At 41.1% G+C, this 26,196-nt stretch overlaps 1 protein-coding gene across 1 annotated transcript in view; it reads left to right on the forward strand.

Moving 5' to 3' along the window:
• The window catches only part of LOC311106733 (protein phosphatase EYA4-like), a gene marked incomplete at both ends in the record, with an annotated part of 123,681 nt that overhangs the window by 61,551 nt on the left and 35,934 nt on the right, over positions 1–26,196 (forward strand). Inside the window, 6 exon segments of the mRNA XM_084149133.1 lie at positions 13,692–13,775; positions 18,492–18,569; positions 19,036–19,102; positions 22,741–22,883; positions 23,044–23,166; positions 24,185–24,267. Of these exon segments, the coding sequence (XP_084005259.1) occupies positions 13,692–13,775; positions 18,492–18,569; positions 19,036–19,102; positions 22,741–22,883; positions 23,044–23,166; positions 24,185–24,267 (578 nt within the window).

A 26,196-nucleotide genomic window follows, 5' to 3' on the forward strand; every position in this document is an offset into this window, starting at 1 on the left:
GATATAGTGTAGTGGTAAGAGGAGTTATTAACCAGTCAGATATAGTGTAGTGGTAAGAGGAGTTATTAACCAGTCAGATATAGTGTAGTGGTAAGAGGAGTTATTAACCCAGTCAGATATAGTGTAGTGGTAAGAGGAGTTATTAACCCAGTCAGATATAGTGTAGTGATAAGAGGAGTTATTAACCCAGTCAGATATAGTGTAGTGGTAAGAGGAGTTATTAACCAGTCAGATATAGTGTAGTGGTAAGAGTTATTAACCAGTCAGATATAGTGTAGTGGTAAGAGGAGTTATTAATCCAGTCAGATATAGTGGTAAGAGGAGTTATTAACCCAGTCAGATATAGTGTAGTGGTAAGAGGAGTTATTAACCAGTCAGATATAGTGTAGTGGTAAGAGGAGTTATTAACCAGTCAGATATAGTGTAGTGGTAAGAGGAGTTATTAACCAGTCAGATATAGTGTAGTGGTAAGAGGAGTTATTAACCCAGTCAGATATAGTGTAGTGGTAAGAGGAGTTATTAACCCAGTCAGATATAGTGTAGTGGTAAGAGGAGTTATTAACCCAGTCAGATATAGTGTAGTGGTAAGAGGAGTTATTAACCAGTCAGATATAGTGGTAAGAGGAGTTATTAACCCAGTCAGATATAGTGTAGTGGTAAGAGGAGTTATTAACCCAGTCAGATATAGTGTAGTGGTAAGAGGAGTTATTAACCAGTCACATATAGTGTAGTGGTAAGAGGAGTTATTAACCAGTCAGATATAGTGTAGTGGTAAGAGGAGTTATTAACCAGTCAGATATAGTGTAGTGGTAAGAGGAGTTATTAACCCAGTCAGATATAGTGGTAAGAGGAGTTATTAACCAGTCAGATATAGTGTAGTGGTAAGAGGAGTTATTAACCCAGTCAGATATAGTGTAGTGGTAAGAGGAGTTATTAACCCAGTCAGATATAGTGTAGTGGTAAGAGGAGTTATTAACCCAGTCAGATATAGTGTAGTGGTAAGAGGAGTTATTAACCCAGTCAGATATAGTGGTAAGAGGAGTTATTAACCAGTCAGATATAGTGTAGTGGTAAGAGGAGTTATTAACCCAGTCAGATATAGTGTAGTGGTAAGAGGAGTTATTAACCCAGTCAGATATAGTGTAGTGGTAAGAGGAGTTATTAACCAGTCAGATATAGTGTAGTGGTAAGAGGAGTTATTAACCAGTCAGATATAGTGTAGTGGTAAGAGGAGTTATTAACCAGTCAGATATAGTGGTAAGAGGAGTTATTAACCAGTCAGATATAGTGTAGTGGTAAGAGGAGTTATTAACCAGTCAGATATAGTGTAGTGGTAAGAGGAGTTATTAACCCAGTCAGATATAGTGTAGTGGTAAGAGGAGTTATTAACCAGTCAGATATAGTGTAGTGGTAAGAGGAGTTATTTACCCAGTCAGATATAGTGTAGTGGTAAGAGGAGTTATTAACCCAGTCAGATATAGTGTAGTGGTAAGAGGAGTTATTAACCCAGTCAGATATAGTGTAGTGGTAAGAGGAGTTATTAACCCAGTCAGATATAGTGTAGTGGTAAGAGGAGTTATTAACCAGTCAGATATAGTGTAGTGGTAAGAGGAGTTATTAACCAGTCAGATATAGTGTAGTGGTAAGAGGAGTTATTAACCAGTCAGATATAGTGTAGTGGTAAGAGGAGTTATTAACCCAGTCAGATATAGTGTAGTGGTAAGAGGAGTTATTAACCAGTCAGATATAGTGTAGTGGTAAGAGGAGTTATTAACCAGTCAGATATAGTGTAGTGGTAAGAGGAGTTATTAACCCAGTCGGATATAGTGTAGTGGTAAGAGGAGTTATTAACCCAGTCAGATATAGTGTAGTGGTAAGAGGAGTTATTAACCAGTCAGATATAGTGTAGTGGTAAGAGGAGTTATTAACCAGTCAGATATAGTGTAGTGGTAAGAGGAGTTATTAACCAGTCAGATATAGTGTAGTGGTAAGAGGAGTTATTAACCCAGTCAGATATAGTGTAGTGGTAAGAGGAGTTATTAACCCAGTCAGATATAGTGTAGTGGTAAGAGGAGTTATTAACCAGTCAGATATAGTGTAGTGGTAAGAGGAGTTATTAACCCAGTCAGATATAGTGTAGTGGTAAGAGGAGTTATTAACCAGTCAGATATAGTGGTAAGAGGAGTTATTAACCAGTCAGATATAGTGTAGTGGTAAGAGGAGTTATTAACCAGTCAGATATAGTGTAGTGGTAAGAGGAGTTATTAACCAGTCAGAAGTGGTAAGAGGAGTTATTAACCAGTCAGATATAGTGTAGTGGTAAGAGGAGTTATTAACCCAGTCAGATATAGTGGTAAGAGGAGTTATTAACCCAGTCAGATATAGTGTAGTGGTAAGAGGAGTTATTAACCCAGTCAGATATAGTGTAGTGGTAAGAGGAGTTATTAACCCAGTCAGATATAGTGTAGTGGTAAGAGGAGTTATTACCCAGTCACGATATCAGTGTAGTGGTAAGAGGAGTTATTAACCAGTCAGATATAGTGTAGTGGTAAGAGGAGTTATTAACCAGTCAGATATAGTGTAGTGGTAAGAGGAGTTATTAACCCAGTCAGATATAGTGTAGTGGTAAGAGGAGTTATTAACCCAGTCAGATATAGTGTAGTGGTAAGAGGAGTTATTAACCAGTCAGATATAGTGTAGTGGTAAGAGGAGTTATTAACCAGTCAGATATAGTGTAGTGGTAAGAGGAGTTATTAACCAGTCAGATATAGTGTAGTGGTAAGAGGAGTTATTAACCAGTCAGATATAGTGTAGTGGTAAGAGGAGTTATTAACCCAGTCAGATATAGTGTAGTGGTAAGAGGAGTTATTAACCAGTCAGATATAGTGTAGTGGTAAGAGGAGTTATTAACCAGTCAGATATAGTGTAGTGGTAAGAGGAGTTATTAACCAGTCAGATATAGTGTAGTGGTAAGAGGAGTTATTAACCAGTCAGATATAGTGTAGTGGTAAGAGGAGTTATTAACCAGTCAGATATAGTGTAGTGGTAAGAGGAGTTATTAACCCAGTCAGATATAGTGTAGTGGTAAGAGGAGTTATTAACCCAGTCAGATATAGTGTAGTGGTAAGAGGAGTTATTAACCAGTCAGATATAGTGTAGTGGTAAGAGGAGTTATTAACCCAGTCAGATATAGTGTAGTGGTAAGAGGAGTTATTAACCCAGTCAGATATAGTGTAGTGGTAAGAGGAGTTATTAACCCAGTCAGATATAGTGTAGTGGTAAGAGGAGTTATTAACCCAGTCAGATATAGTGTAGTGGTAAGAGGAGTTATTAACCCAGTCAGATATAGTGTAGTGGTAAGAGGAGTTATTAACCCAGTCAGATATAGTGTAGTGGTAAGAGGAGTTATTAACCCAGTCAGATATAGTGTAGTGGTAAGAGGAGTTATTAACCCAGTCAGATATAGTGTAGTGGTAAGAGGAGTTATTAACCCAGTCAGATATAGTGTAGTGGTAAGAGGAGTTATTAACCCAGTCAGATATAGTGTAGTGGTAAGAGGAGTTATTAACCCAGTCAGATATAGTGTAGTGGTAAGAGGAGTTATTAACCCAGTCAGATATAGTGTAGTGGTAAGAGGAGTTATTAACCCAGTCAGATATAGTGTAGTGGTAAGAGGAGTTATTAACCCAGTCAGATATAGTGTAGTGGTAAGAGGAGTTATTAACCAGTCAGATATAGTGTAGTGGTAAGAGGAGTTATTAACCCAGTCAGATATAGTGGTAAGAGGAGTTATTAACCAGTCAGATATAGTGTAGTGGTAAGAGGAGTTATTAACCCAGTCAGATATAGTGGTAAGAGGAGTTATTAACCCAGTCAGATATAGTGTAGTGGTAAGAGGAGTTATTAACCCAGTCAGATATAGTGTAGTGGTAAGACGGGTTATTAACCCAGTCAGATATAGTGTAGTGGTAAGAGGAGTTATTAACCCAGTCAGATATAGTGTAGTGGTAAGAGGAGTTATTAACCCAGTCAGATATAGTGTAGTGGTAAGAGGAGTTATTAACCCAGTCAGATATAGTGTAGTGGTAAGAGGAGTTATTAACCCAGTCAGATATAGTGTAGTGGTAAGAGGAGTTATTAACCCAGTCAGATATAGTGTAGTGGTAAGAGGAGTTATTAACCAGTCAGATATAGTGTAGTGGTAAGAGGAGTTATTAACCCAGTCAGATATAGTGGTAAGAGGAGTTATTAACCAGTCAGATATAGTGTAGTGGTAAGAGGAGTTATTAACCCAGTCAGATATAGTGTAGTGGTAAGACGAGTTATTAACCCAGTCAGATATAGTGTAGTGGTAAGAGGAGTTATTAACCAGTCAGATATAGTGTAGTGGTAAGAGGAGTTATTAACCAGTCAGATATAGTGTAGTGGTAAGAGGAGTTATTAACCAGTCAGATATAGTGTAGTGGTAAGAGGAGTTATTAACCAGTCAGATATAGTGTAGTGGTAAGAGGAGTTATTAACCAAGTCAGATATAGTGTAGTGGTAAGAGGAGTTATTAACCAGTCAGATATAGTGGTAAGAGGAGTTATTAACCAGTCAGATATAGTGTAGTGGTAAGAGGAGTTATTAACCAGTCAGATATAGTGTAGTGGTAAGAGGAGTTATTAACCAGTCAGATATAGTGTAGTGGTAAGAGGAGTTATTAACCAGTCAGATATAGTGTAGTGGTAAGAGGAGTTATTAACCCAGTCAGATATAGTGGTAAGAGGAGTTATTAACCAGTCAGATATAGTGTAGTGGTAAGAGGAGTTATTAACCAGTCAGATATAGTGTAGTGGTAAGAGGAGTTATTAACCCAGTCAGATATAGTGGTAAGAGGAGTTATTAACCAGTCAGATATAGTGTAGTGGTAAGAGGAGTTATTAACCCAGTCAGATATAGTGTAGTGGTAAGAGGAGTTATTAACCCAGTCAGATATAGTGTAGTGGTAAGAGGAGTTATTAACCAGTCAGATATAGTGTAATGGTAAGAGGAGTTATTAACCCAGTCAGATATAGTGTAGTGGTAAGAGGAGTTATTAACCAGTCAGATATAGTGTAGTGGTAAGAGGAGTTATTAACCCAGTCAGATATAGTGTAGTGGTAAGAGGAGTTATTAACCAGTCAGATATAGTGTAGTGGTAAGAGGAGTTATTAACCAGTCAGATATAGTGTAGTGGTAAGAGGAGTTATTAACCAGTCAGATATAGTGTAGTGGTAAGAGGAGTTATTAACCAGTCAGATATAGTGTAGTGGTAAGAGGAGTTATTAACCAGTCAGATATAGTGTAGTGGTAAGAGGAGTTATTAACCAGTCAGATATAGTGTAGTGGTAAGAGGAGTTATTAACCCAGTCAGATATAGTGTAGTGGTAAGAGGAGGTATTAACCCAGTCAGATATAGTGGTAAGAGGAGTTATTAACCCAGTCAGATATAGTGTAGTGGTAAGAGGAGTTATTAACCCAGTCAGATATAGTGTAGTGGTAAGACGGGTTATTAACCCAGTCAGATATAGTGTAGTGGTAAGAGGAGTTATTAACCCAGTCAGATATAGTGTAGTGGTAAGAGGAGTTATTAACCCAGTCAGATATAGTGTAGTGGTAAGAGGAGTTATTAACCCAGTCAGATATAGTGTAGTGGTAAGAGGAGTTATTAACCCAGTCAGATATAGTGTAGTGGTAAGAGGAGTTATTAACCCAGTCAGATATAGTGTAGTGGTAAGAGGAGTTATTAACCCAGTCAGATATAGTGTAGTGGTAAGAGGAGTTATTAACCCAGTCAGATATAGTGTAGTGGTAAGAGGAGTTATTAACCCAGTCAGATATAGTGTAGTGGTAAGAGGAGGTATTAACCCAGTCAGATATAGTGGTAAGAGGAGTTATTAACCCAGTCAGATATAGTGTAGTGGTAAGAGGAGTTATTAACCCAGTCAGATATAGTGTAGTGGTAAGACGGGTTATTAACCCAGTCAGATATAGTGTAGTGGTAAGAGGAGTTATTAACCCAGTCAGATATAGTGTAGTGGTAAGAGGAGTTATTAACCCAGTCAGATATAGTGTAGTGGTAAGAGGAGTTATTAACCCAGTCAGATATAGTGTAGTGGTAAGAGGAGTTATTAACCCAGTCAGATATAGTGTAGTGGTAAGAGGAGTTATTAACCAGTCAGATATAGTGTAGTGGTAAGAGGAGTTATTAACCCAGTCAGATATAGTGGTAAGAGGAGTTATTAACCCAGTCAGATATAGTGTAGTGGTAAGAGGAGTTATTAACCCAGTCAGATATAGTGTAGTGGTAGGAGGAGTTATTAACCCAGTCAGATATAGTGTAGTGGTAAGAGGAGTTATTAACCCAGTCAGATATAGTGGTAAGAGGAGTTATTAACCCAGTCAGATATAGTGTAGTGGTAAGAGGAGTTATTAACCCAGTCAGATATAGTGTAGTGGTAAGACGGGTTATTAACCCAGTCAGATATAGTGTAGTGGTAAGAGGAGTTATTAACCCAGTCAGATATAGTGTAGTGGTAAGAGGAGTTATTAACCCAGTCAGATATAGTGTAGTGGTAAGAGGAGTTATTAACCCAGTCAGATATAGTGTAGTGGTAAGAGGAGTTATTAACCCAGTCAGATATAGTGTAGTGGTAAGAGGAGTTATTAACCCAGTCAGATATAGTGTAGTGGTAAGAGGAGTTATTAACCAGTCAGATATAGTGTAGTGGTAAGAGGAGTTATTAACCCAGTCAGATATAGTGGTAAGAGGAGTTATTAACCAGTCAGATATAGTGTAGTGGTAAGAGGAGTTATTAACCCAGTCAGATATAGTGTAGTGGTAAGACGAGTTATTAACCCAGTCAGATATAGTGTAGTGGTAAGAGGAGTTATTAACCAGTCAGATATAGTGTAGTGGTAAGACGAGTTATTAACCAGTCAGATATAGTGTAGTGGTAAGAGGAGTTATTAACCAGTCAGATATAGTGTAGTGGTAAGAGGAGTTATTAACCAGTCAGATATAGTGTAGTGGTAAGAGGAGTTATTAACCAAGTCAGATATAGTGTAGTGGTAAGAGGAGTTATTAACCAGTCAGATATAGTGGTAAGAGGAGTTATTAACCAGTCAGATATAGTGTAGTGGTAAGAGGAGTTATTAACCAGTCAGATATAGTGTAGTGGTAAGAGGAGTTATTAACCAGTCAGATATAGTGTAGTGGTAAGAGGAGTTATTAACCAGTCAGATATAGTGTAGTGGTAAGAGGAGTTATTAACCCAGTCAGATATAGTGGTAAGAGGAGTTATTAACCAGTCAGATATAGTGTAGTGGTAAGAGGAGTTATTAACCCAGTCAGATATAGTGTAGTGGTAAGAGGAGTTATTAACCCAGTCAGATATAGTGTAGTGGTAAGAGGAGTTATTAACCAGTCAGATATAGTGTAATGGTAAGAGGAGTTATTAACCCAGTCAGATATAGTGTAGTGGTAAGAGGAGTTATTAACCAGTCAGATATAGTGTAGTGGTAAGAGGAGTTATTAACCCAGTCAGATATAGTGTAGTGGTAAGAGGAGTTATTAACCAGTCAGATATAGTGTAGTGGTAAGAGGAGTTATTAACCAGTCAGATATAGTGTAGTGGTAAGAGGAGTTATTAACCAGTCAGATATAGTGTAGTGGTAAGAGGAGTTATTAACCAGTCAGATATAGTGTAGTGGTAAGAGGAGTTATTAACCAGTCAGATATAGTGTAGTGGTAAGAGGAGTTATTAACCAGTCAGATATAGTGTAGTGGTAAGAGGAGTTATTAACCCAGTCAGATATAGTGTAGTGGTAAGAGGAGGTATTAACCCAGTCAGATATAGTGGTAAGAGGAGTTATTAACCCAGTCAGATATAGTGTAGTGGTAAGAGGAGTTATTAACCCAGTCAGATATAGTGTAGTGGTAAGACGGGTTATTAACCCAGTCAGATATAGTGTAGTGGTAAGAGGAGTTATTAACCCAGTCAGATATAGTGTAGTGGTAAGAGGAGTTATTAACCCAGTCAGATATAGTGTAGTGGTAAGAGGAGTTATTAACCCAGTCAGATATAGTGTAGTGGTAAGAGGAGTTATTAACCCAGTCAGATATAGTGTAGTGGTAAGAGGAGTTATTAACCCAGTCAGATATAGTGTAGTGGTAAGAGGAGTTATTAACCCAGTCAGATATAGTGTAGTGGTAAGAGGAGTTATTAACCCAGTCAGATATAGTGTAGTGGTAAGAGGAGTTATTAACCCAGTCAGATATAGTGTAGTGGTAAGAGGAGGTATTAACCCAGTCAGATATAGTGGTAAGAGGAGTTATTAACCCAGTCAGATATAGTGTAGTGGTAAGAGGAGTTATTAAACCAGTCAGATATAGTGTAGTGGTAAGACGGGTTATTAACCCAGTCAGATATAGTGTAGTGGTAAGAGGAGTTATTAACCCAGTCAGATATAGTGTAGTGGTAAGAGGAGTTATTAACCCAGTCAGATATAGTGTAGTGGTAAGAGGAGTTATTAACCCAGTCAGATATAGTGTAGTGGTAAGAGGAGTTATTAACCCAGTCAGATATAGTGTAGTGGTAAGAGGAGTTATTAACCCAGTCAGATATAGTGTAGTGGTAAGAGGAGTTATTAACCAGTCAGATATAGTGTAGTGGTAAGAGGAGTTATTAACCCAGTCAGATATAGTGGTAAGAGGAGTTATTAACCAGTCAGATATAGTGTAGTGGTAAGAGGAGTTATTAACCCAGTCAGATATAGTGTAGTGGTAAGACGAGTTATTAACCCAGTCAGATATAGTGTAGTGGTAAGAGGAGTTATTAACCCAGTCAGATATAGTGTAGTGGTAAGAGGAGTTATTAACCCAGTCAGATATAGTGTAGTGGTAAGAGGAGTTATTAACCAGTCAGATATAGTGTAGTGGTAAGAGGAGTTATTAACCCAGTCAGATATAGTGTAGTGGTAAGAGGAGTTATTAACCCAGTCAGATATAGTGTAGTGGTAAGAGGAGTTATTAACCCAGTCAGATATAGTGTAGTGGTAAGAGGAGTTATTAACCAGTCAGATATAGTGTAGTGGTAAGAGGAGTTATTAACCAGTCAGATATAGTGTAGTGGTAAGAGGAGTTATTAACCAGTCAGATATAGTGTAGTGGTAAGAGGAGTTATTAACCAGTCAGATATAGTGTAGTGGTAAGAGGAGTTATTAACCCAGTCAGATATAGTGTAGTGGTAAGAGGAGTTATTAACCAGTCAGATATAGTGTAGTGGTAAGAGGAGTTATTAACCAGTCAGATATAGTGTAGTGGTAATAGGAGTTATTAACCCAGTCAGATATAGTGTAGTGGTAAGAGGAGTTATTAACCAGTCAGATATAGTGTAGTGGTAAGAGGAGTTATTAACCCAGTCAGATATAGTGTAGTGGTAAGAGGAGTTATTAACCAGTCAGATATAGTGTAGTGGTAAGAGGAGTTATTAACCAGTCAGATATAGTGTAGTGGTAAGAGGAGTTATTAACCATTCAGATATAGTGTAGTGGTAAGAGGAGTTATTAACCCAGTCAGATATAGTGTAGTGGTAAGAGGAGTTATTAACCAGTCAGATATAGTGGTAAGAGGAGTTATTAACCAGTCAGATATAGTGTAGTGGTAAGAGGAGTTATTAACCAGTCAGATATAGTGTAGTGGTCAGAGGAGTTATTAACCAGTCAGATATAGTGTAATGGTAAGAGGAGTTATTAACCCAGTCAGATATAGTGTAGTGGTAAGAGGAGTTATTAACCCAGTCAGATATAGTGTAGTGGTAAGAGGAGTTATTAACCCAGTCAGATATAGTGTAGTGGTAAGAGGAGTTATTAACCAGTCAGATATAGTGTAGTGGTAAGAGGAGTTATTAACCAGTCAGATATAGTGTAGTGGTAAGAGGAGTTATTAACCCAGTCAGATATAGTGTAGTGGTAAGAGGAGTTATTAACCCAGTCAGATATAGTGTAGTGGTAAGAGGAGTTATTAACCAGTCAGATATAGTGTAGTGGTAAGAGGAGTTATTAACCAGTCAGATATAGTGTAGTGGTAAGAGGAGTTATTAACCCAGTCAGATATAGTGTAGTGGTAAGAGGAGTTATTAACCCAGTCAGATATAGTGGTAAGAGGAGTTATTAACCCAGTCAGATATAGTGTAGTGGTAAGAGGAGTTATTAACCCAGTCAGATATAGTGTAGTGGTAAGAGGAGTTATTAACCAGTCAGATATAGTGTAGTGGTAAGAGGAGTTATTAACCCAGTCAGATATAGTGGTAAGAGGAGTTATTAACCCAGTCAGATATAGTGGTAAGAGGAGTTATTAACCAGTCAGATATAGTGTAGTGGTAAGAGGAGTTATTAACCCAGTCAGATATAGTGTAGTGGTAAGAGGAGTTATTAACCCAGTCAGATATAGTGTAGTGGTAAGAGGAGTTATTAACCCAGTCAGATATAGTGTAGTGGTAAGATGAGTTATTAACCAGTCAGATATAGTGGTAAGAGGAGTTATTAACCCAGTCAGATATAGTGGTAAGAGGAGTTATTAACCCAGTCAGATATAGTGGTAAGAGGAGTTATTAACCAGTCAGATATAGTGTAATGGTAAGAGGAGTTATTAACCCAGTCAGATATAGTGTAGTGGTAAGAGGAGTTATTAACCCAGTCAGATATAGTGTAGTGGTAAGAGGAGTTATTAACCCAGTCAGATATAGTGTAGTGGTAAGAGGAGTTATTAACCAGTCAGATATAGTGTAGTGGTAAGATGAGTTATTAACCAGTCAGATATAGTGGTAAGAGGAGTTATTAACCCAGTCAGATATAGTGTAGTGGTAAGAGGAGTTATTAACCAGTCAGATATAGTGTAGTGGTAAGAGGAGTTATTAACCCAGTCAGATATAGTGTAGTGGTAAGAGGAGTTATTAACCAGTCAGATATAGTGGTAAGAGGAGTTATTAACCCAGTCAGATATAGTGTAGTGGTAAGAGGAGTTATTAACCAGTCAGATATAGTGTAGTGGTAAGAGGAGTTATTAACCCAGTCAGATATAGTGTAGTGGTAAGAGGAGTTATTAACCCAGTCAGATATAGTGTAGTGGTAAGAGGAGTTATTAACCAGTCAGATATAGTGTAGTGGTCAGAGGGATTTAGTCAATCAATTGTTTGCTATCCCTTCTCCTTTATATCTGTGCCACCAAATGTTTACATGTTACTGTTTTGCTAGCACAGACTTGAATACAGTGCTATGAAAAAGTATTTGCCCCCTTTCTAATCTTCTCTACTTTTGCATATTTGTGATAATGAATGTTAACAGATCTTCAACCAAAACCTAATATTAGATAAAGGGAACATAAGTGAACAAATAACACAACAATTACATATTTATTTCATTTATTTCATAAACAAAGTTATGCAACACCCAATTCCCCTGTGTGAAAAACGTATTCTTACTTGTTCTTACTGTGGAATTCAGAGTTTGGTTTTCGCCAGGCATTACTGGAACCATGTCGTCCAAAAAGTTGTACTTTTGAATCATCTGTCCATAGAACGTTCTTCCAAGAGTCTTGATGATCATCCAGGTGCTTTTTGGCAAACTTGAGTCAACTTTTTGGACGAGATGGGTCCCATTATGCCTGGCGAAAACCAAACACTGCATTCCACAGTAAGAACATCATACCAAAGGTCAAGCATGGTGGTGGTGGTGTGATGGTTTGGGGATGCTTTGCTGCCTCAGGACCTGGACGACTTGCCTTAATAGAAGGAACCATGAATTCTGCTCTGTATCAGAGAATTCTACAGGAGAATGTCAGACCATCCGTCTGTGAGCTGAAGCTGAAGCGCAGCTGGGTCATGCAGCAAGACAATGATCCAAAACACACAATCAAGTCTACATGAAAATTGCTAAAAAGCAGCAAATTGGAAGTTTTGGAATGGCCTAGTCAAAGTCCAGACCTAATCTCAATTGAGATGTTGTGGCAGGACTTGAAACGAGCAGTTCATGCTTGAAAACCCACACGTCACTGAGTTAAAGCAGTTCTGCATGGAAGAGTGGGCCAAAATTCCTCCACAGCGACGTGAGAGACTGATCAACAACTACAGGAAGCATTTGGTTGGAGTCATTGCAGCTAAAGGTGGCACAACCAGTTATTGAGTGTAAGGGGGCAATTACTTTTTCACACAGGGGAATTGGGTGTTGCATAACTTTGTTTATGAAATAAATATTTAATTGTTGTGTTATTTGTTCACTTATGTTTCCTGTATCTAATATTAGGTTTTGGTTGAAGATCTGTTAACATTCAGTATCACAAATATGCAAAAGTAGAGAAAATTAGAAAGGGGGCAAATACTTTTTCATAGCACTGTATACTGCTGGTAATGTTACAATGGCCACGTGGTCATGTTTAAGAATTAAAACGTTAACGTGAATCTTCAGAAATGTAAACGATGACCTTGTTTTCCTCTGTGATTGAAGAGGGTTCCGTTTATTTCTCTTTCAGAGAATTGACGGCAAAATGGGGACGTACATGTTCATATCCCGAAGTGTATTTATGATAATGTCACCTTTATTGATTTGTGTGCTTAAGGTTATTCATGTACATTTACCATCTGAGGATGAGTGTATTGAAATTAATGCTATTTAGTATTCTGATGTGAAACTGATTCTCACTGGCTGTTGCATCGTGGGTATTTGTATTTAAGCACCTGTAATTTCCTTGTTTGTAGGGCAGGACAGGTAACAGGTCGGCATGCTGCTGGGTTACAGGCATATTTGAAGCCTTGCTTTATCTTAGCTAGAGCGCTACATATTTTGATTCAGTTTGACTTTGACCGGTTTATTTTCTTTTTTTAAATATCGGTTCAGTTTTGTCCAGTCTTATTTTCTCCACATTGCAAATAAAACGCCTCACTTTGGGCCAAGAAAAGTCAAGATTTGCTGTTGCATCCTCACTGTTAAAATCCAACTGCATGGTCAACATTGACACCAGTGAAGAGTCCAGATCTGAATCACATCCAAAACGTATGGCGAGATCTGACAACAGCAGTGGGTGGAGGTCACCCCCCTCAAACATAGAAGAATTAGAGCAGTTTGCTGCTGAAGACTGGGACAAATTGCCAGTAGAAAGGTGCAGCAAGCTCACTGATGACTACAATAAGCATTTGTCTGCAGTTATCTTGGCCAAAAGGCTGTGCAACTAAGTACTAGGTCTGAGGTGCCAATAATTTTGTCCATTCCATTTTGTCTTTATGTTCTATGTTAAAATTGTAAACTTAAGTTGATTTAAATTAAAATTGGTTCTGCAATGTTGAAAATCCAATAACATGGTGTGTCGACCAATATTTTCTTACATTTCAGCTTATATTAGAAGACATAGGGAACTATTTAAGAAAAGTGCAAGGGTGCCAATATATTTGCAACTGCGTTTAATACATGTAACAATCCTTTAGGTAGTCCAGTTGCAAGGACCACTTTTGGATGCTGAGTGACATTTTGTAAACCATTCTGAAGCTTCATGAACCATTCCGAATCCAAATTAACCACAGCAGTGTTCTGGTTTGGCTTGTTGAGGTTGAGAGAGCAGATTGGTTGTCTGTGAGTTGTAACCCCGCCCCCCCCTCTCTGATCCTCCACCCATTCAGGAGAGACCATGACTATTCTAAACACGGCTGATTGGCTGCTGGGCTGCAGTAGCCCGCCCCCTGGCCACAGTGGAAAGGACTATGGTATTGACTGAGCATGTGTGTGTCTGAGCCGAGCGGCCTGCTCTGGAGTGGTGTGGCGTGATGTGTGTTTTAAATGTGTGTGAGGTGGGGTTGTGTGACGTGTGTGTGATTATAGGGGCGCCTTCAGCAGCTCACAACGTTATGGAATGTTCAGATAGAAATATAGAATATAGAACAAACATGCCTCTCTGACGTGAAGACCAAGGAATCATGTTGTCTCTATTCATGGCATTTCTATCTGCAACGTTTGGCAACTGAACATGGCCTAGGTGTGTGTTTGAGAGAGAACAGGCATGTGTAATTATGTTACAGGCTTCCACCGTAGCTAGGTACAATACCCCGGTCTAGAGATCTTCCATGGTAACTAGGTACAATACCCCAGTCTAAAGATCTTCCACGGTAGCTAGGTACAATACCCCAGTCTAGAGATCTTCCATGGTAACTATGTACAATACCCCAGTCTAGAGGTCTTCCATGGTAACCAGGTACAATACCCCAGTCTAGAGATCTTCCATGGTAACCAGGTACAATACCCCAGTCTAGAGATCTTCCACGGTAACGAGGTACAATACCCCAGTCTAGAGATCTTCCACGGTAGCTAGGTACAATACCCCAGTCTAGAGATCTTCCATGGTAACCAGGTACAATACCCCAGTCTAGAGATCTTCCACGGTAACGAGGTACAATACCCCAGTCTAGAGATCTTCCACGGTAGCTAGGTACAATACCCCAGTCTAGAGATCTTCCATGGTAACTATGTACAATACCCCAGTCTAGAGGTCTTCCATGGTAACCAGGTACAATACCCCAGTCTAGAGATCTTCCATGGTAACCAGGTACAATACACCAGTCTAGAGATCTTCCATGGTAACTAGGTACAATACCCCAGTCTAGAGATCTTCCATGGTAACCAGGTACAATACCCCAGTCTAGAGATCTTCCATGGTAACTAGGTACAATACCCCAGTCTAGAGATCTTCCATGGTAACTAGGTACAATACCCCAGTCTAGAGATCTTCCACGGTAGCTAGGTACAATACCCCAGTCTAGAGATCTTCCACGGTAGCTAGGTACAATACCCCAGTCTAGAGATCTTCCACGGTAGCTAGGTACAATACCCCAGTCTAGAGATCTTCCACCGTAGTAGGTACAATACCCCAGTCTAGAGATATTCCATGGTAACTAGGTACAATACCCCAGTCTAGAGATCTTCCACCGTAGCTAGGTACAATACCCCAGTCTAGAGATCTTCCACGGTAGCTAGGTACAATACCCCAGTCTAGAGATCTTCCATGGTAACTAGGTACAATACCCCAGTCTAGAGATCTTCCACGGTAATGAGGTACAATACCCCAGTCTAGAGATCTTCCACGGTAGCTAGGTACAATACCCCAGTCTAGAGATCTTCCACGGTAGCTAGGTACAATACCCCAGTCTAGAGATCTTCCATGGTAACTAGGTACAATACCCCAGTCTAGAGGTCTTCCACCGTAGTAGGTACAATACCCCAGTCTAGAGATCTTCCACGGTAGCTAGGTACAATACCCCAGTCTAGAGATCTTCCACGGTAACAGGTACAATACCCCAGTCTAGAGATCTTCCACGGTAGCTAGGTACAATACCCCAGTCTAGAGATCTTCCACGGTAACAGGTACAATACCCCAGTCTAGAGATCTTCCACGGCAACAGGTACAATACCCCAGTCTAGAGATCTTCCATGGTAGCTAGGTACAATACCCCAGTCTAGAGATCTTCCACGGTAGCTAGGTACAATACCCCAGTCTAGAGATCTTCCACGGTAACTAGGTACAATACCCCAGTCTAGAGATATTCCACGGTAACTAGGTACAATACCCCAGTCTAGAGATCTTCCACGGTAACAGGTACAATACCCCAGTCTAGAGATCTTCCACGGTAACAGGTACAATACCCCAGTCTAGAGATCTTCCACGGTAGCTAGGTACAATACCCCAGTCTAGAGATCTTCCACGGTAACAGGTACAATACCCCAGTCTAGAGATCTTCCATGGTAGCAAGGTACAATACCCCAGTCTAGAGATCTTCCACCGTAGTAGGTACAATACCCCAGTCTAGAGATCTTCCATGGTAACCACGTACAATACCCCAGTCTAGAGATATTCCACGGTAACTAGGTACAATACCCCAGTCTAGAGATCTTCCACGGTAGCTAGGTACAATACCCCAGTCTAGAGATCTTCCACCGTAGTAGGTACAATACCCCAGTCTAGAGATCTTCCATGGTAACTAGGTACAATACCCCAGTCTAGATATCTTCCACGGTAGCTAGGTACAATAACCCAGTCTAGAGATCTTCCACCGTAGTAGGTACAATACCCCAGTCTAGAGATCTTCCATGGTAACTAGGTACAATACCCCAGTCTAGAGATCTTCCACGGTAGCTAGGTACAATACCCCAGTCTAGAGATCTTCCACGGTAACTAGGTACAATACCCCAGTCTAGAGATCTTCCATGGTAGCTAGGCACAATACCCCAGTCTAGAGATCTTCCATGGTAACCAGGTACAATACCCCAGTCTAGAGATCTTCCGCTGTGCTGCACATGACATCATATCAAGCCCTCATTCTCCTCCCTCTCTTCCTTCTCTCCTTTCCTCCCTCTCTTCCTTCTCTCCTTTCCTCCCTCTCTGCTCTCCTCTCCTTTTCTCCCTCTCTCCTCTCCTCTCCTTTCCTCCCTCTCCTTCCTCCCTCCTCTCCTCTCCTTGTCTTCTCTTCTCTCCTCCATATCTCCTCTCCTCCTTCTCCTCCCTCTCTTCCTTCTCTCCTTTCTTCCTTCTCTCCTTTCCTCCCTCCCTCCTCCTCCTCTCCTTCCTCTCTCCTCTGCCTCTCCTCTCCTCTCCTCTCCTCTCCTCTCCTCTCCTCTCCTCTCCTCTCCTCTCCTTTTTCTCTCCTCTCCTCTCCTCTCTCTCCTTTCCTTCCTATCTCCTCTCCTTTGTCTCTCCTCTCCTACCTTTCCTTCCTCTCTCCTCTCTTCTGTCTCTGCTCTCTCCTTTCCTTCCCCTGTCTTCTCCTCTCCTCTCTCTCCTCTCCTCTGTCTCTCTTCTCTCTTCTTTCCTTCTTCTCTCCTCTCCTCTCCTCTGTCTCTCCTCTCCTCTCCTCTCCTCTCCTCTCCTCTCCTCTGTCTCTCCTCTCCTCTCTCTTCTTTCCTTCCTCTCTCCTCTCCTCTCCTCTCCTCTCCTTTTTCTCTCCTCTCCTCTCCTCTCTCTCCTTTCCTTCCTATCTCCTCTCCTTTGTCTCTCCTCTCCTACCTTTCCTTCCTCTCTCCTCTCCTCTCCTCTCCTCTCCTCTCCTTTTTCTCTCCTCTCCTCTCCTCTCTCTCCTTTCCTTCCTATCTCCTCTCCTTTGTCTCTCCTCTCCTACCTTTCCTTCCTCTCTCCTCTCTTCTGTCTCTCCTCTTTCTCCTTTCCTTCCTCTCTCCTCTCTTCTGTCGCTCCTCTCCTATCTCTCCTTTTCTTCCCCTCTCCTCTCCTCTCCTCTCCTCTCCTCTCCTCTCCTCTCCTCTCCTCTCCTCTCCTCTCCTCTGTCTCTCCTCTCTCTTCTTTCCTTCCTATCTCCTCTCCTCTCCTCTCCTCTCTCTCCTCTTTCTCCTCTCCTCTGTCTCTCCTCTCTCTTCTTTGCTTCCTCTCTCCTCTCTTCTTTCTCTCCTCTCCTCTCTCTCCCGTTCTTCTTTCTCCTCTCCTCTCCTCTGTCTCTCCTCACTCTTCTTTCCTTCCTCTCTCCTCTCCTCTCCTCTTTCTCCTCTCCTCTCTCTCCTCACTCTTCTTTCCTTCCTCTCTCCTCTCCTCTCCTCTTTCTCTCCTCTCCTCTTACTCCTTTCCTTCTCTCCTCTCCTCTCTCTCCTCTCCTTCCTCTTTCCTCTCTCCTCTCTCCTTTCCTTCCTCTCTCCTCTGTCTCTCCTCTCTCTTCTTTCCTTCCTCTTTCCTCTCCTCTCCTCTCCTCTCTTCTTTCCTTCCTTTCTCCTCTTCTCTGTCTCTCCTCTTTCTCCTCTCCTCTGTCTCTCCTCTCTTCTTTCCTTCCTTTCTCCTCTTCTCTGTCTCTCCTCTTTCTCCTTTCCTTCCTCTCTCCTCTCTTCTGTCGCTCCTCTCCTCTCTCTCCTTTCCTTTCCTTCCCCTCTCCTCTCCTCTCCTCTGTCTCCCCTCTCTCTTCTTTCCTTCCTCTCTCCTCTCCTCTTTCTCTCCTCTCCTCTCTCTCCTGTTCTTCTTCTCTCCTCTCCTCTCCTCTGTCTCTCCTCTCTCTTCTCTCCTTCCTCTGTCCACTCTTCTTCTCTGTCTCTCCTCTTTCTCCTCTCCTCTCTCTCCTCACTCTTCTTTCCTTCCTCTCTCCTCTCCTCTCCTCTTTCTCTCCTCTCCTCTCTCTCCTTTCCTTCCTCTCTCCTCTCCTCTGTCTCTCCTCTCCTCTCTCTCCTCACTCTTCTTTCCTTCCTCTCTCCTCTCATCTCCTCTGTATCTCCTCTCCTCTCTCTCCTCTCACTATTTTCCTTCTTCTCTCCTCTCCTCTCCTCTGTCTCTCCTCTCCTCTCCTCTCCTCTCCTCTCCTCTCCTCTCCTCTCCTCTCCTCTCCTCTCCTCTCCTCTCCTCTCCTCTCCTCTCCTCTCCTCTCCTCTCCTCTCCTCTCTCTCCTTTCCTTCCTTTCTCCTCTCCTCTCCTCTCCTCTGTCTCTCCTCTCCTTCCTCTCCAGTTAAAACAGAGCCTATAAACAACAGTGAGGCAGCCACGACTACAGGAGACACAACACTGGACAGCTACGCAGGATCAGGTAACACCCACCCACACACGCAAACACACACACACACACACACACAACACATGCAAACACACACACACACAACACATGCAAACACACAAACACACACACAGCAAACATGCAGCCCCATGTAGAGAGGTTTTAGAGACAGAGGGCGTGGTTGTCAGTGTTGACCTGTGACATCTCTATGACAACAGTCCCATGTCGCTCAGTTGGTAGAGCATGGCGCTTGCAACGCCAGGGTTGTGGGTTCGATTCCCACGGGGGACCAGTATGAAAATGAATGCACTCACTAACTGTAAGTCGCTCTGGATAAGAACGTCTGCTAAATGACTAAAACGAAAATGTAAACAACAAACTAGAATCATATGAGAAAGAGGAATATGATCAGACGCAGTGTCTGTATTAGTTGTTGTTCACCAGTTGATTACCATTTTTGTTGTTTATTGTTGTTGTTGTTGTTGTTGTTTGTTGTCAGTCATCACCAGCAGTGGATACAGCCCTCCATCTGCACACCAATACTCCCCACCCATCTACCCCTCCAAGTAAGTCCTGTAATATACTATATAACTATACTATGCACTTTTACTATATATTATATTACTATATAACTAAATGCTATTAATATATTATATTACTATATAACTATACTATACACTATTACTATATTATAATACTATATAACTATACTATACACTTTTACTATAAATTATATTACTGTATTACTATACTATACACTATCACTATATTAGATTACTATATAACTATACTATATACTATTACTATATTGTATTACTATATAACTAAATGCTATTAATATATTATATTACTATATAACTATAATATACACTTACTATATTATAATACTATATAACTATGCTATACACTATTACTATATTATATTTTGTTACGTTTCAGCCTTATTCTAAATTAGATCTAATAAAAAAAAATCATTATCAACCTACACGCAATACCCCATAATGACATTGTAAATATAGGTTTTTAGAAATGTTTGCTAATTTATAAAAAAACAGAAATACCTTTTTACATAAGTATTCAGACCCTTTGCTATGAGACTCGAAATTGTGTTCAGGTGCATCCTGTTTCCATTGATCATCCTTGATGTTTCTACAACTTGATTGGAGTCCACCTGTGGTAAATTCAATTGATTGGACATGATATGGAAAGGCACACACCTGTCTATATAAGATCCCACAGTTGACAGTGCATGTCAGAGCAAAAACCAACCCATGAGGTCGAAGGAAGAGTTTGCCAAAAGGCACATAAAGGACTCTCAGACCATGAGAAACAAGATTCTCTAGTCTGATGAAATTAAGATTGAACAAAGCGTCACATCTGGAGGAAAACATGGCACCGCTCATCACCTGGCCAATACCATCCCTACGGTGAAGCATGGTGGTGGCAGCATCATGCTGTGGGGATGTTTTTCTGTGGCAGGGACTAGGAGACTAGTCAGGATCGAGGCAAAGATGAACGGAGCAAAGTACAGAGAGATCCTTGATGAAAACCTGCTCCAGAGCGCTCAGGACCTCAGACTGGGGTGAAGGTTCATCTTCCAACAGGATAACGACCCAAGCACACAGCCAAGACAACGCAGGAGTGGCTTCGGGACAAGTCTCTGAATGTCCTTGAGTGGACCAGCCAGATCCCGGACTTTAACCCGATCGAACATCTCTGGAGAGACCTGAAAATAGCTGTGCAGCGACACTCCCCATCCAACCTGACAGAGCTTGAGAGGATCTGTGGAGAGAAAATGTAAGAATGGGAGAAGCTCCCCGAATACAGGTGTGCCAAGCTTATAAAGTCGTACCCAAGAAGACTCGAGGCTGTAATCGCTGCCAAAGGTGCTTCAACAAAGTACTGAGTAAAGATTCTGAATACTTAAGTAAATGTAATATTCCAGTTTTTTCTTTTTAATAAATGTGCAAACATTTCTAAAAAACTGTTTTCACTTAGTCATTATGGGGTATTGTGTGTAGATTGATGAGGAAAATGTTTTATTTAATCCATTTTAGAATAAGGCTGTAACGTAACAAAATGTGGAAAAAGGGGAGGGGTCTAAATACATTCAGAATGCACTGTACACTATTCCTATATTATAATACTATATTACTAACCATACCAGTACTCCCAACCCATCTAACCATCCAAGTAAGTCCTTTAATAAACTATATAACTATACTATACACTATTACTATATAACTATACTATACTATACACAATTACTATATTATATTACTATATAACTATACTATACACTATTACTATATTATATTACTATATAACTATACTATACACTATTACTATATAACTATACTATACATTATTACTATATTATATTACTATATAACTATACTATATACTATTACCATATTAAATTATTATATTAATATGCTAAACACTATTCATATATTATATTACTATTTTACTATGTAGCTATATTATACATTATTACTATATTACTATACTATGCACTATTACTATATTATATTACTATATTAATATGCTAAACACAATTAATATATTATATTACTATTTTACTATGTAGCTATATTATACATTATTACTATATTACTATATAACTATGCTATACACTATTGCTACACTACCATTCAAAAGTTTGGACACACCTACTCATTCAAGGGTTTTTCTTTATTTATATACATTGTAGAATAATAGTGAAGACATCAAAATTATGAAATAACACATATGGAATCATGTAGTAACCAAAAAAGTGTTAAACAAATCAAAATATATTTTATATTTGAGATTCTTCAAATAGCCACCATTTGCCTTGATGACAGCTTTGCACACTCTTGGCATTCTCTCAACCAGCTTCACCTGGAATGCTTTTCCAAACGTCTTGAAGGAGTTCCCACATACGCTGAGCACTTGTTGGCTGCTTTTCCTTCACTCTACGGTCCGACTCATCCCAAACCATCTCAATTGGGTTGAGGTCGGGGGATTGTGGAGGCAAGGTCATCTGATGCAGCACTCCATCACTCTCCTTCTTGGTAAAATAGCCCTTACACAGCCTGGAGGTGTGTTGGTTCATTGTCCTGTTGAAAAACAAATGATAGTCCCACTAAGCCCAAACCAGATGGGATGGCGTATCGCTGCAGAATGCTGTGGTAGCCATGCTGGTTAAGTGTGCCTTGAATTCTAAACAAATCACAGACAGTGTCACCAGCAAATCACCCCCACACCATAACACCACCTCCTCCATGCTTTACGGTGGGAATTACACATGCAGAGATCATCCGTTCACCCACACCGCATCTCACAAAGACACGGCGGTTGGAACCAAAACTCTCCAATTTGGACTCCAGACCAAAGGACACATTTCCACCGGTCTAATGTCCATTGCTCGTGTTTCTTGGCCCAAGCAAGTCTCTTCTTCTTATTGGTGTCCTTTATGAATGGTTTCTTTGCAGCAATTCGACCATAAAGGCCTGATTCACACAGTCTCCTCTGAACAGTTGATGTTGAGATGTGTCTGTTACTTGAACTCTGTGAAGCATTTATTTGGGTTGCAATTTCTGAGGCTGGTAACTCTAATGAACTTATCCTCTGCAGCAGAGGTAACTCTGGGTCTTCCATTCCTGTGGCGGTCCTCATGAGAGCCAGTTTCATCATAGCGCTTGATGGTTTTTGCGACTGCAATTGAAGAAACTTTCAAAGTTCTTGACATTTTCCGTATTGACTGTCCTTCATGTCCTAAAGTAATGATGGACTGTCGTTTCTCTTTGCTTATTTGAGCTGTTCTTGCCATAATATGGACTTTTACCAAATAGGGCTATCATCTGTATACCCCCCTACCTTGTCACAACACAACTGATTGGCTCAAACGCATTAAGAAGGAAAGTAATTCCACAAATTAACTTTTAAGAAGGCACACCTGTTAATTGAAATCCATTCCAGGTGAAGCTGGTTGAGAGAATGCCAAGGGTGAGAATGAGTAGGTGTGTCCAAACTTTTGACTGGTACTGTATATTATATTACTACATTACTAACCACACCAGTACTCCCCACCCATCTACCCCTCCAAGTAAGTATTATCATGTGGTTTTCCTAATACTTGTAACTGTACATACTTTTGTAGTATTCTGAAAACGTATGTGTACTCCTCTCCTCTCCCCCCCCCCCCCCCCCCCCTCCTCAGGCCGTACCCCCACATCCTATCCACACCGGCAGCCCCGCCCATGCCAGCGTACGCCGGCCAATCCCAGTTCAGCAGCATGCAGCCGTCGACCGTCTACACCGCATACTCCCAGACTGGCCAGGCCTACGGACTGTCTACCTATGGTAAAGACTGACATGCACGTACTCAGACATATTGTCCTCTCACCTCCATCTTTTATGCAATGGCAGATATATGGATGCCAACCTGTTTTGTTTTCTCTCTCTCCCTCGCTCTCTCCCCCCTCCCTCTCAACTATCCCCCCCCCCCTCTCTCTCTCTCCAGACCTGGGTGTGATGTTACCAGGTATGAAGACAGAGGGGGGTCTCTCCCAAACCCCCCTACAGACCAGCCTCAGCTACACACCCCAGCCTGGACAGACAGCCTACTCACCATATCAGATGCCAGGTCAGTGGCCAAACAGCCAATCAGAGGAATGTGAGAGTGGAAACCTGACCAATCAGGTGACAGATACCGTACTAGCGTGACTTAAGTAGGAATTCCTGGCTTCATTAGGTAAGACTAAAATACAGGACCTGTTCATTGTGGAGTGAACTTGTAAAAATCGAATAATTCTGCTCTGCATGTAATTGTGTCTGTTTAAGCTGTTTGAATAGTTGTTTGTAGTAACACAGAGGATCATTGAAAAAGATACCCTGCTCTCTAGTGGGATTCCCTGTATAAATAAAGGTTAAATGAATAAATATATAAATGTCTCAATGCCTATAATGTCAGCAAAATAAATGGACACATGATTAATTAATTAATCTCTCTCTCTCTCAATTCAATTTCGATTTCAATTTAAGGGCTTTATTGGCATGGGAAACTAACGTTAACATTACCAAAGCAAGTGAAGTAGATAATAAACAGAAGTGAAATAAACAATAATCTCTCTCTCTCTCTCTGTCTCTCTCTCTCCCTGTCTCTCTCTCTCCCTCTCTCTCCTCTCCTCTCCCCTGTCTCTCCTCTTTCTCCTCTCATCTGTCTCTCCTCTCTCTCCTTTCCTTCCCCTCTCCTCTCTCTCCTCTCCTGTCTCTCCTCTCCTCTCTCTCCTCTCCTCTGTCTCACCTCTCCTCTCTCTCCTCTCTTCTCTCTCCTCTGTCTCTCCTCTCTCTCCTCTCCTCTGCCTCTCCTCTCTCTCCTCTCTACTCTCTCCTCTCCTTTCCTTCCTCTCTCCTCTCCTCTCCTCTGTCTCTCCTCTCCTGTCCTTCCTCTCCCCTCTCCTCTCCTCTGTCTCTCCTCTCCTGTCCTTCCTCTCCCCTCTCTCCTCTCATCTGTCTCTCCTCTGTCTCTCCTCTCCTCTCTCTCATTTCCTTCCTCTCTCCTCTCCTCTCCTCTCTCTCCTTTCCTTAATCTCTTGTCTCATCTGCCTCCTTCTCTCTCTCTGTCTCTCTCTCTGTCTCTCTGTCTCTCCTTCTCTCTCCAGGGTCCAGTTTCACTTCCTCATCTGGTCTGTACTCCAGCAACAACTCTGTGTCCAACCCAGCCAACTACACTGCTCCGCAGCAGGTACCTGTGTGCATGTGTGCGTGCTTGTGTGCATGGGTGGGTGTGTGTGTGTTTTGGTGTGTGTGTATGTATGTGTGTATAAATGTGTGTATTACAAGCATTCTTAAACCTCAACACAAACACATCTCTATCTCTACTGTAGAACTCTGTCTCTGTCTCCCGAGTGGCGCAGTGGTCTAAGGCACTGCATCACAGTGCTAGCTGTGCCACTAGAGATCCTGGTTCGAATCCAGACTCTGTCGTAGCCGGCCGCGACCGGGAGACCCATGGGGCGGCGCACAATTAGCCAGCGTCGTCCAGGGTAGGGGAGGGAATGGCCGGCAGGGATGTAGCTCAGTTGGTAGAGCATGGCGTTTGCAACGCCAGGGTTGTGGGTTCGATTCCCACGGGGGGGGGGGCAGTATGAAAATGTATGCACTCACTTAACTGTAAGTCGCTCTGGATAAGAGCGTCTGCTAAAATGACTGAAATGTAAATGAAATGTAATCCACACTGTTACTTCCATAGCCACCTTGGCGTTTGACTGCTGTGTCATAGTTCTAGAGCCCAGAATGACTTCTGTTTGTGTTGAGGTTGTCGTAGAATGTAATGCTCGAAACACAGTGGATCGGGAGAACATGGTTACCCATAAAAACAAAACAAAAATACCCACACGATTATTCATTTCAAAAGTCTGTTTTGGACAGAATATTTATCTTAGGTTACGTTCCAAATAGCACCATATAACCTATGGGCCTTGGTCAACAGTAGTGCACTGCACTGTATGTGGTCTTATGTAGCAACATTTGAAATTGTGTTTTTTACATTGGATAAAAGTAGAGACTCATAGCTAGAAAATGGTATATCATACACTACAGTTGAGGAACAATGGGAAAATCAATCTGCTTTGAAAGTTGATAAACTTGTAACCCCACTTTTGAGAAACTGGCCCTTGAATGTTTTGGCAAACATACTGGAGAGCTCTTCTTTGTCTACACCCATTCAGCATCGTTCACACCCTCTTAAGCCTTAGCCCCACCCATCTCTTTAAGGATTCCCATGTGAGGCCATGTGCTAAACAGAGTGAGTACGGTAGTGTACTGAACAACCAAAGATTTCAAGACTAAAGGCAGGTTTATACTACGTCTATGGACATGTCTGTAGCAGGGCAATCTACCAGAGAATTCTAGAACTTGGACACTGTCCCGTTGGCCTAATGTTATATTCTGATTTGACTTTGGTGCAGGTTGGTGCATGTTGTTCTTCACATTACTGTCTCTGGTAAACACACACTATACCATATAAAATAAAAGTTTCTTTGTCACATGCACAGGATACTGAAGGTGTAAATGGTACAGTGAAATGGTTACTTGCAGAGTGGAGTCTTTGGTTTAGACATGTAGCTAGCTAGCTAGCTAAACAATGAACCATAATCCCAACTCATGACGTTACTACCCTGCATGAATCTACAGGTAGCTAAAGCTAACCAACTAGGTTCAATGTTAGCTAGCTAGCTAATATTAGGCTATAACTAGCAATGCAAATGACTCTGAGATACGAATAATATTTCTACACATTTCATACACGTAACATTAGCTAGCGAGCCAGCCAGATAACGTTAGCTGGCTAGCTAACAGTACTCTTTAACTTGCAATGAAAATGACTTTCTGACAAAATTAGAAACGTATAATATCTGAAAATGTAGATAGCTGGACTCTCTTACCTGTATACATGGATGGACGCTTCTCCCTCTGTCACAGATGCCATAGTTGCCCTTAGTTTGAAGATGTAATCCGGAGACAGGTGTTTTATACAACAGCCTTCTGTGTGTTTCTCTTTTCGACTCCCTCCGCATATTTGCAATCAAACGGTTGAATTTTCTCCATCTCCTTAGCCTCCACCGCGCATTCCACTGATTTCAAAACTCGGTCCTCCAGAAAGTGGCGAGAA

Source organism: Coregonus lavaretus (assembly GCF_964263955.1).
Source record: "Coregonus lavaretus genome assembly, chromosome: 31".
NCBI classification, from domain to species: Eukaryota; Metazoa; Chordata; class Actinopteri; order Salmoniformes; family Salmonidae; genus Coregonus; species Coregonus lavaretus.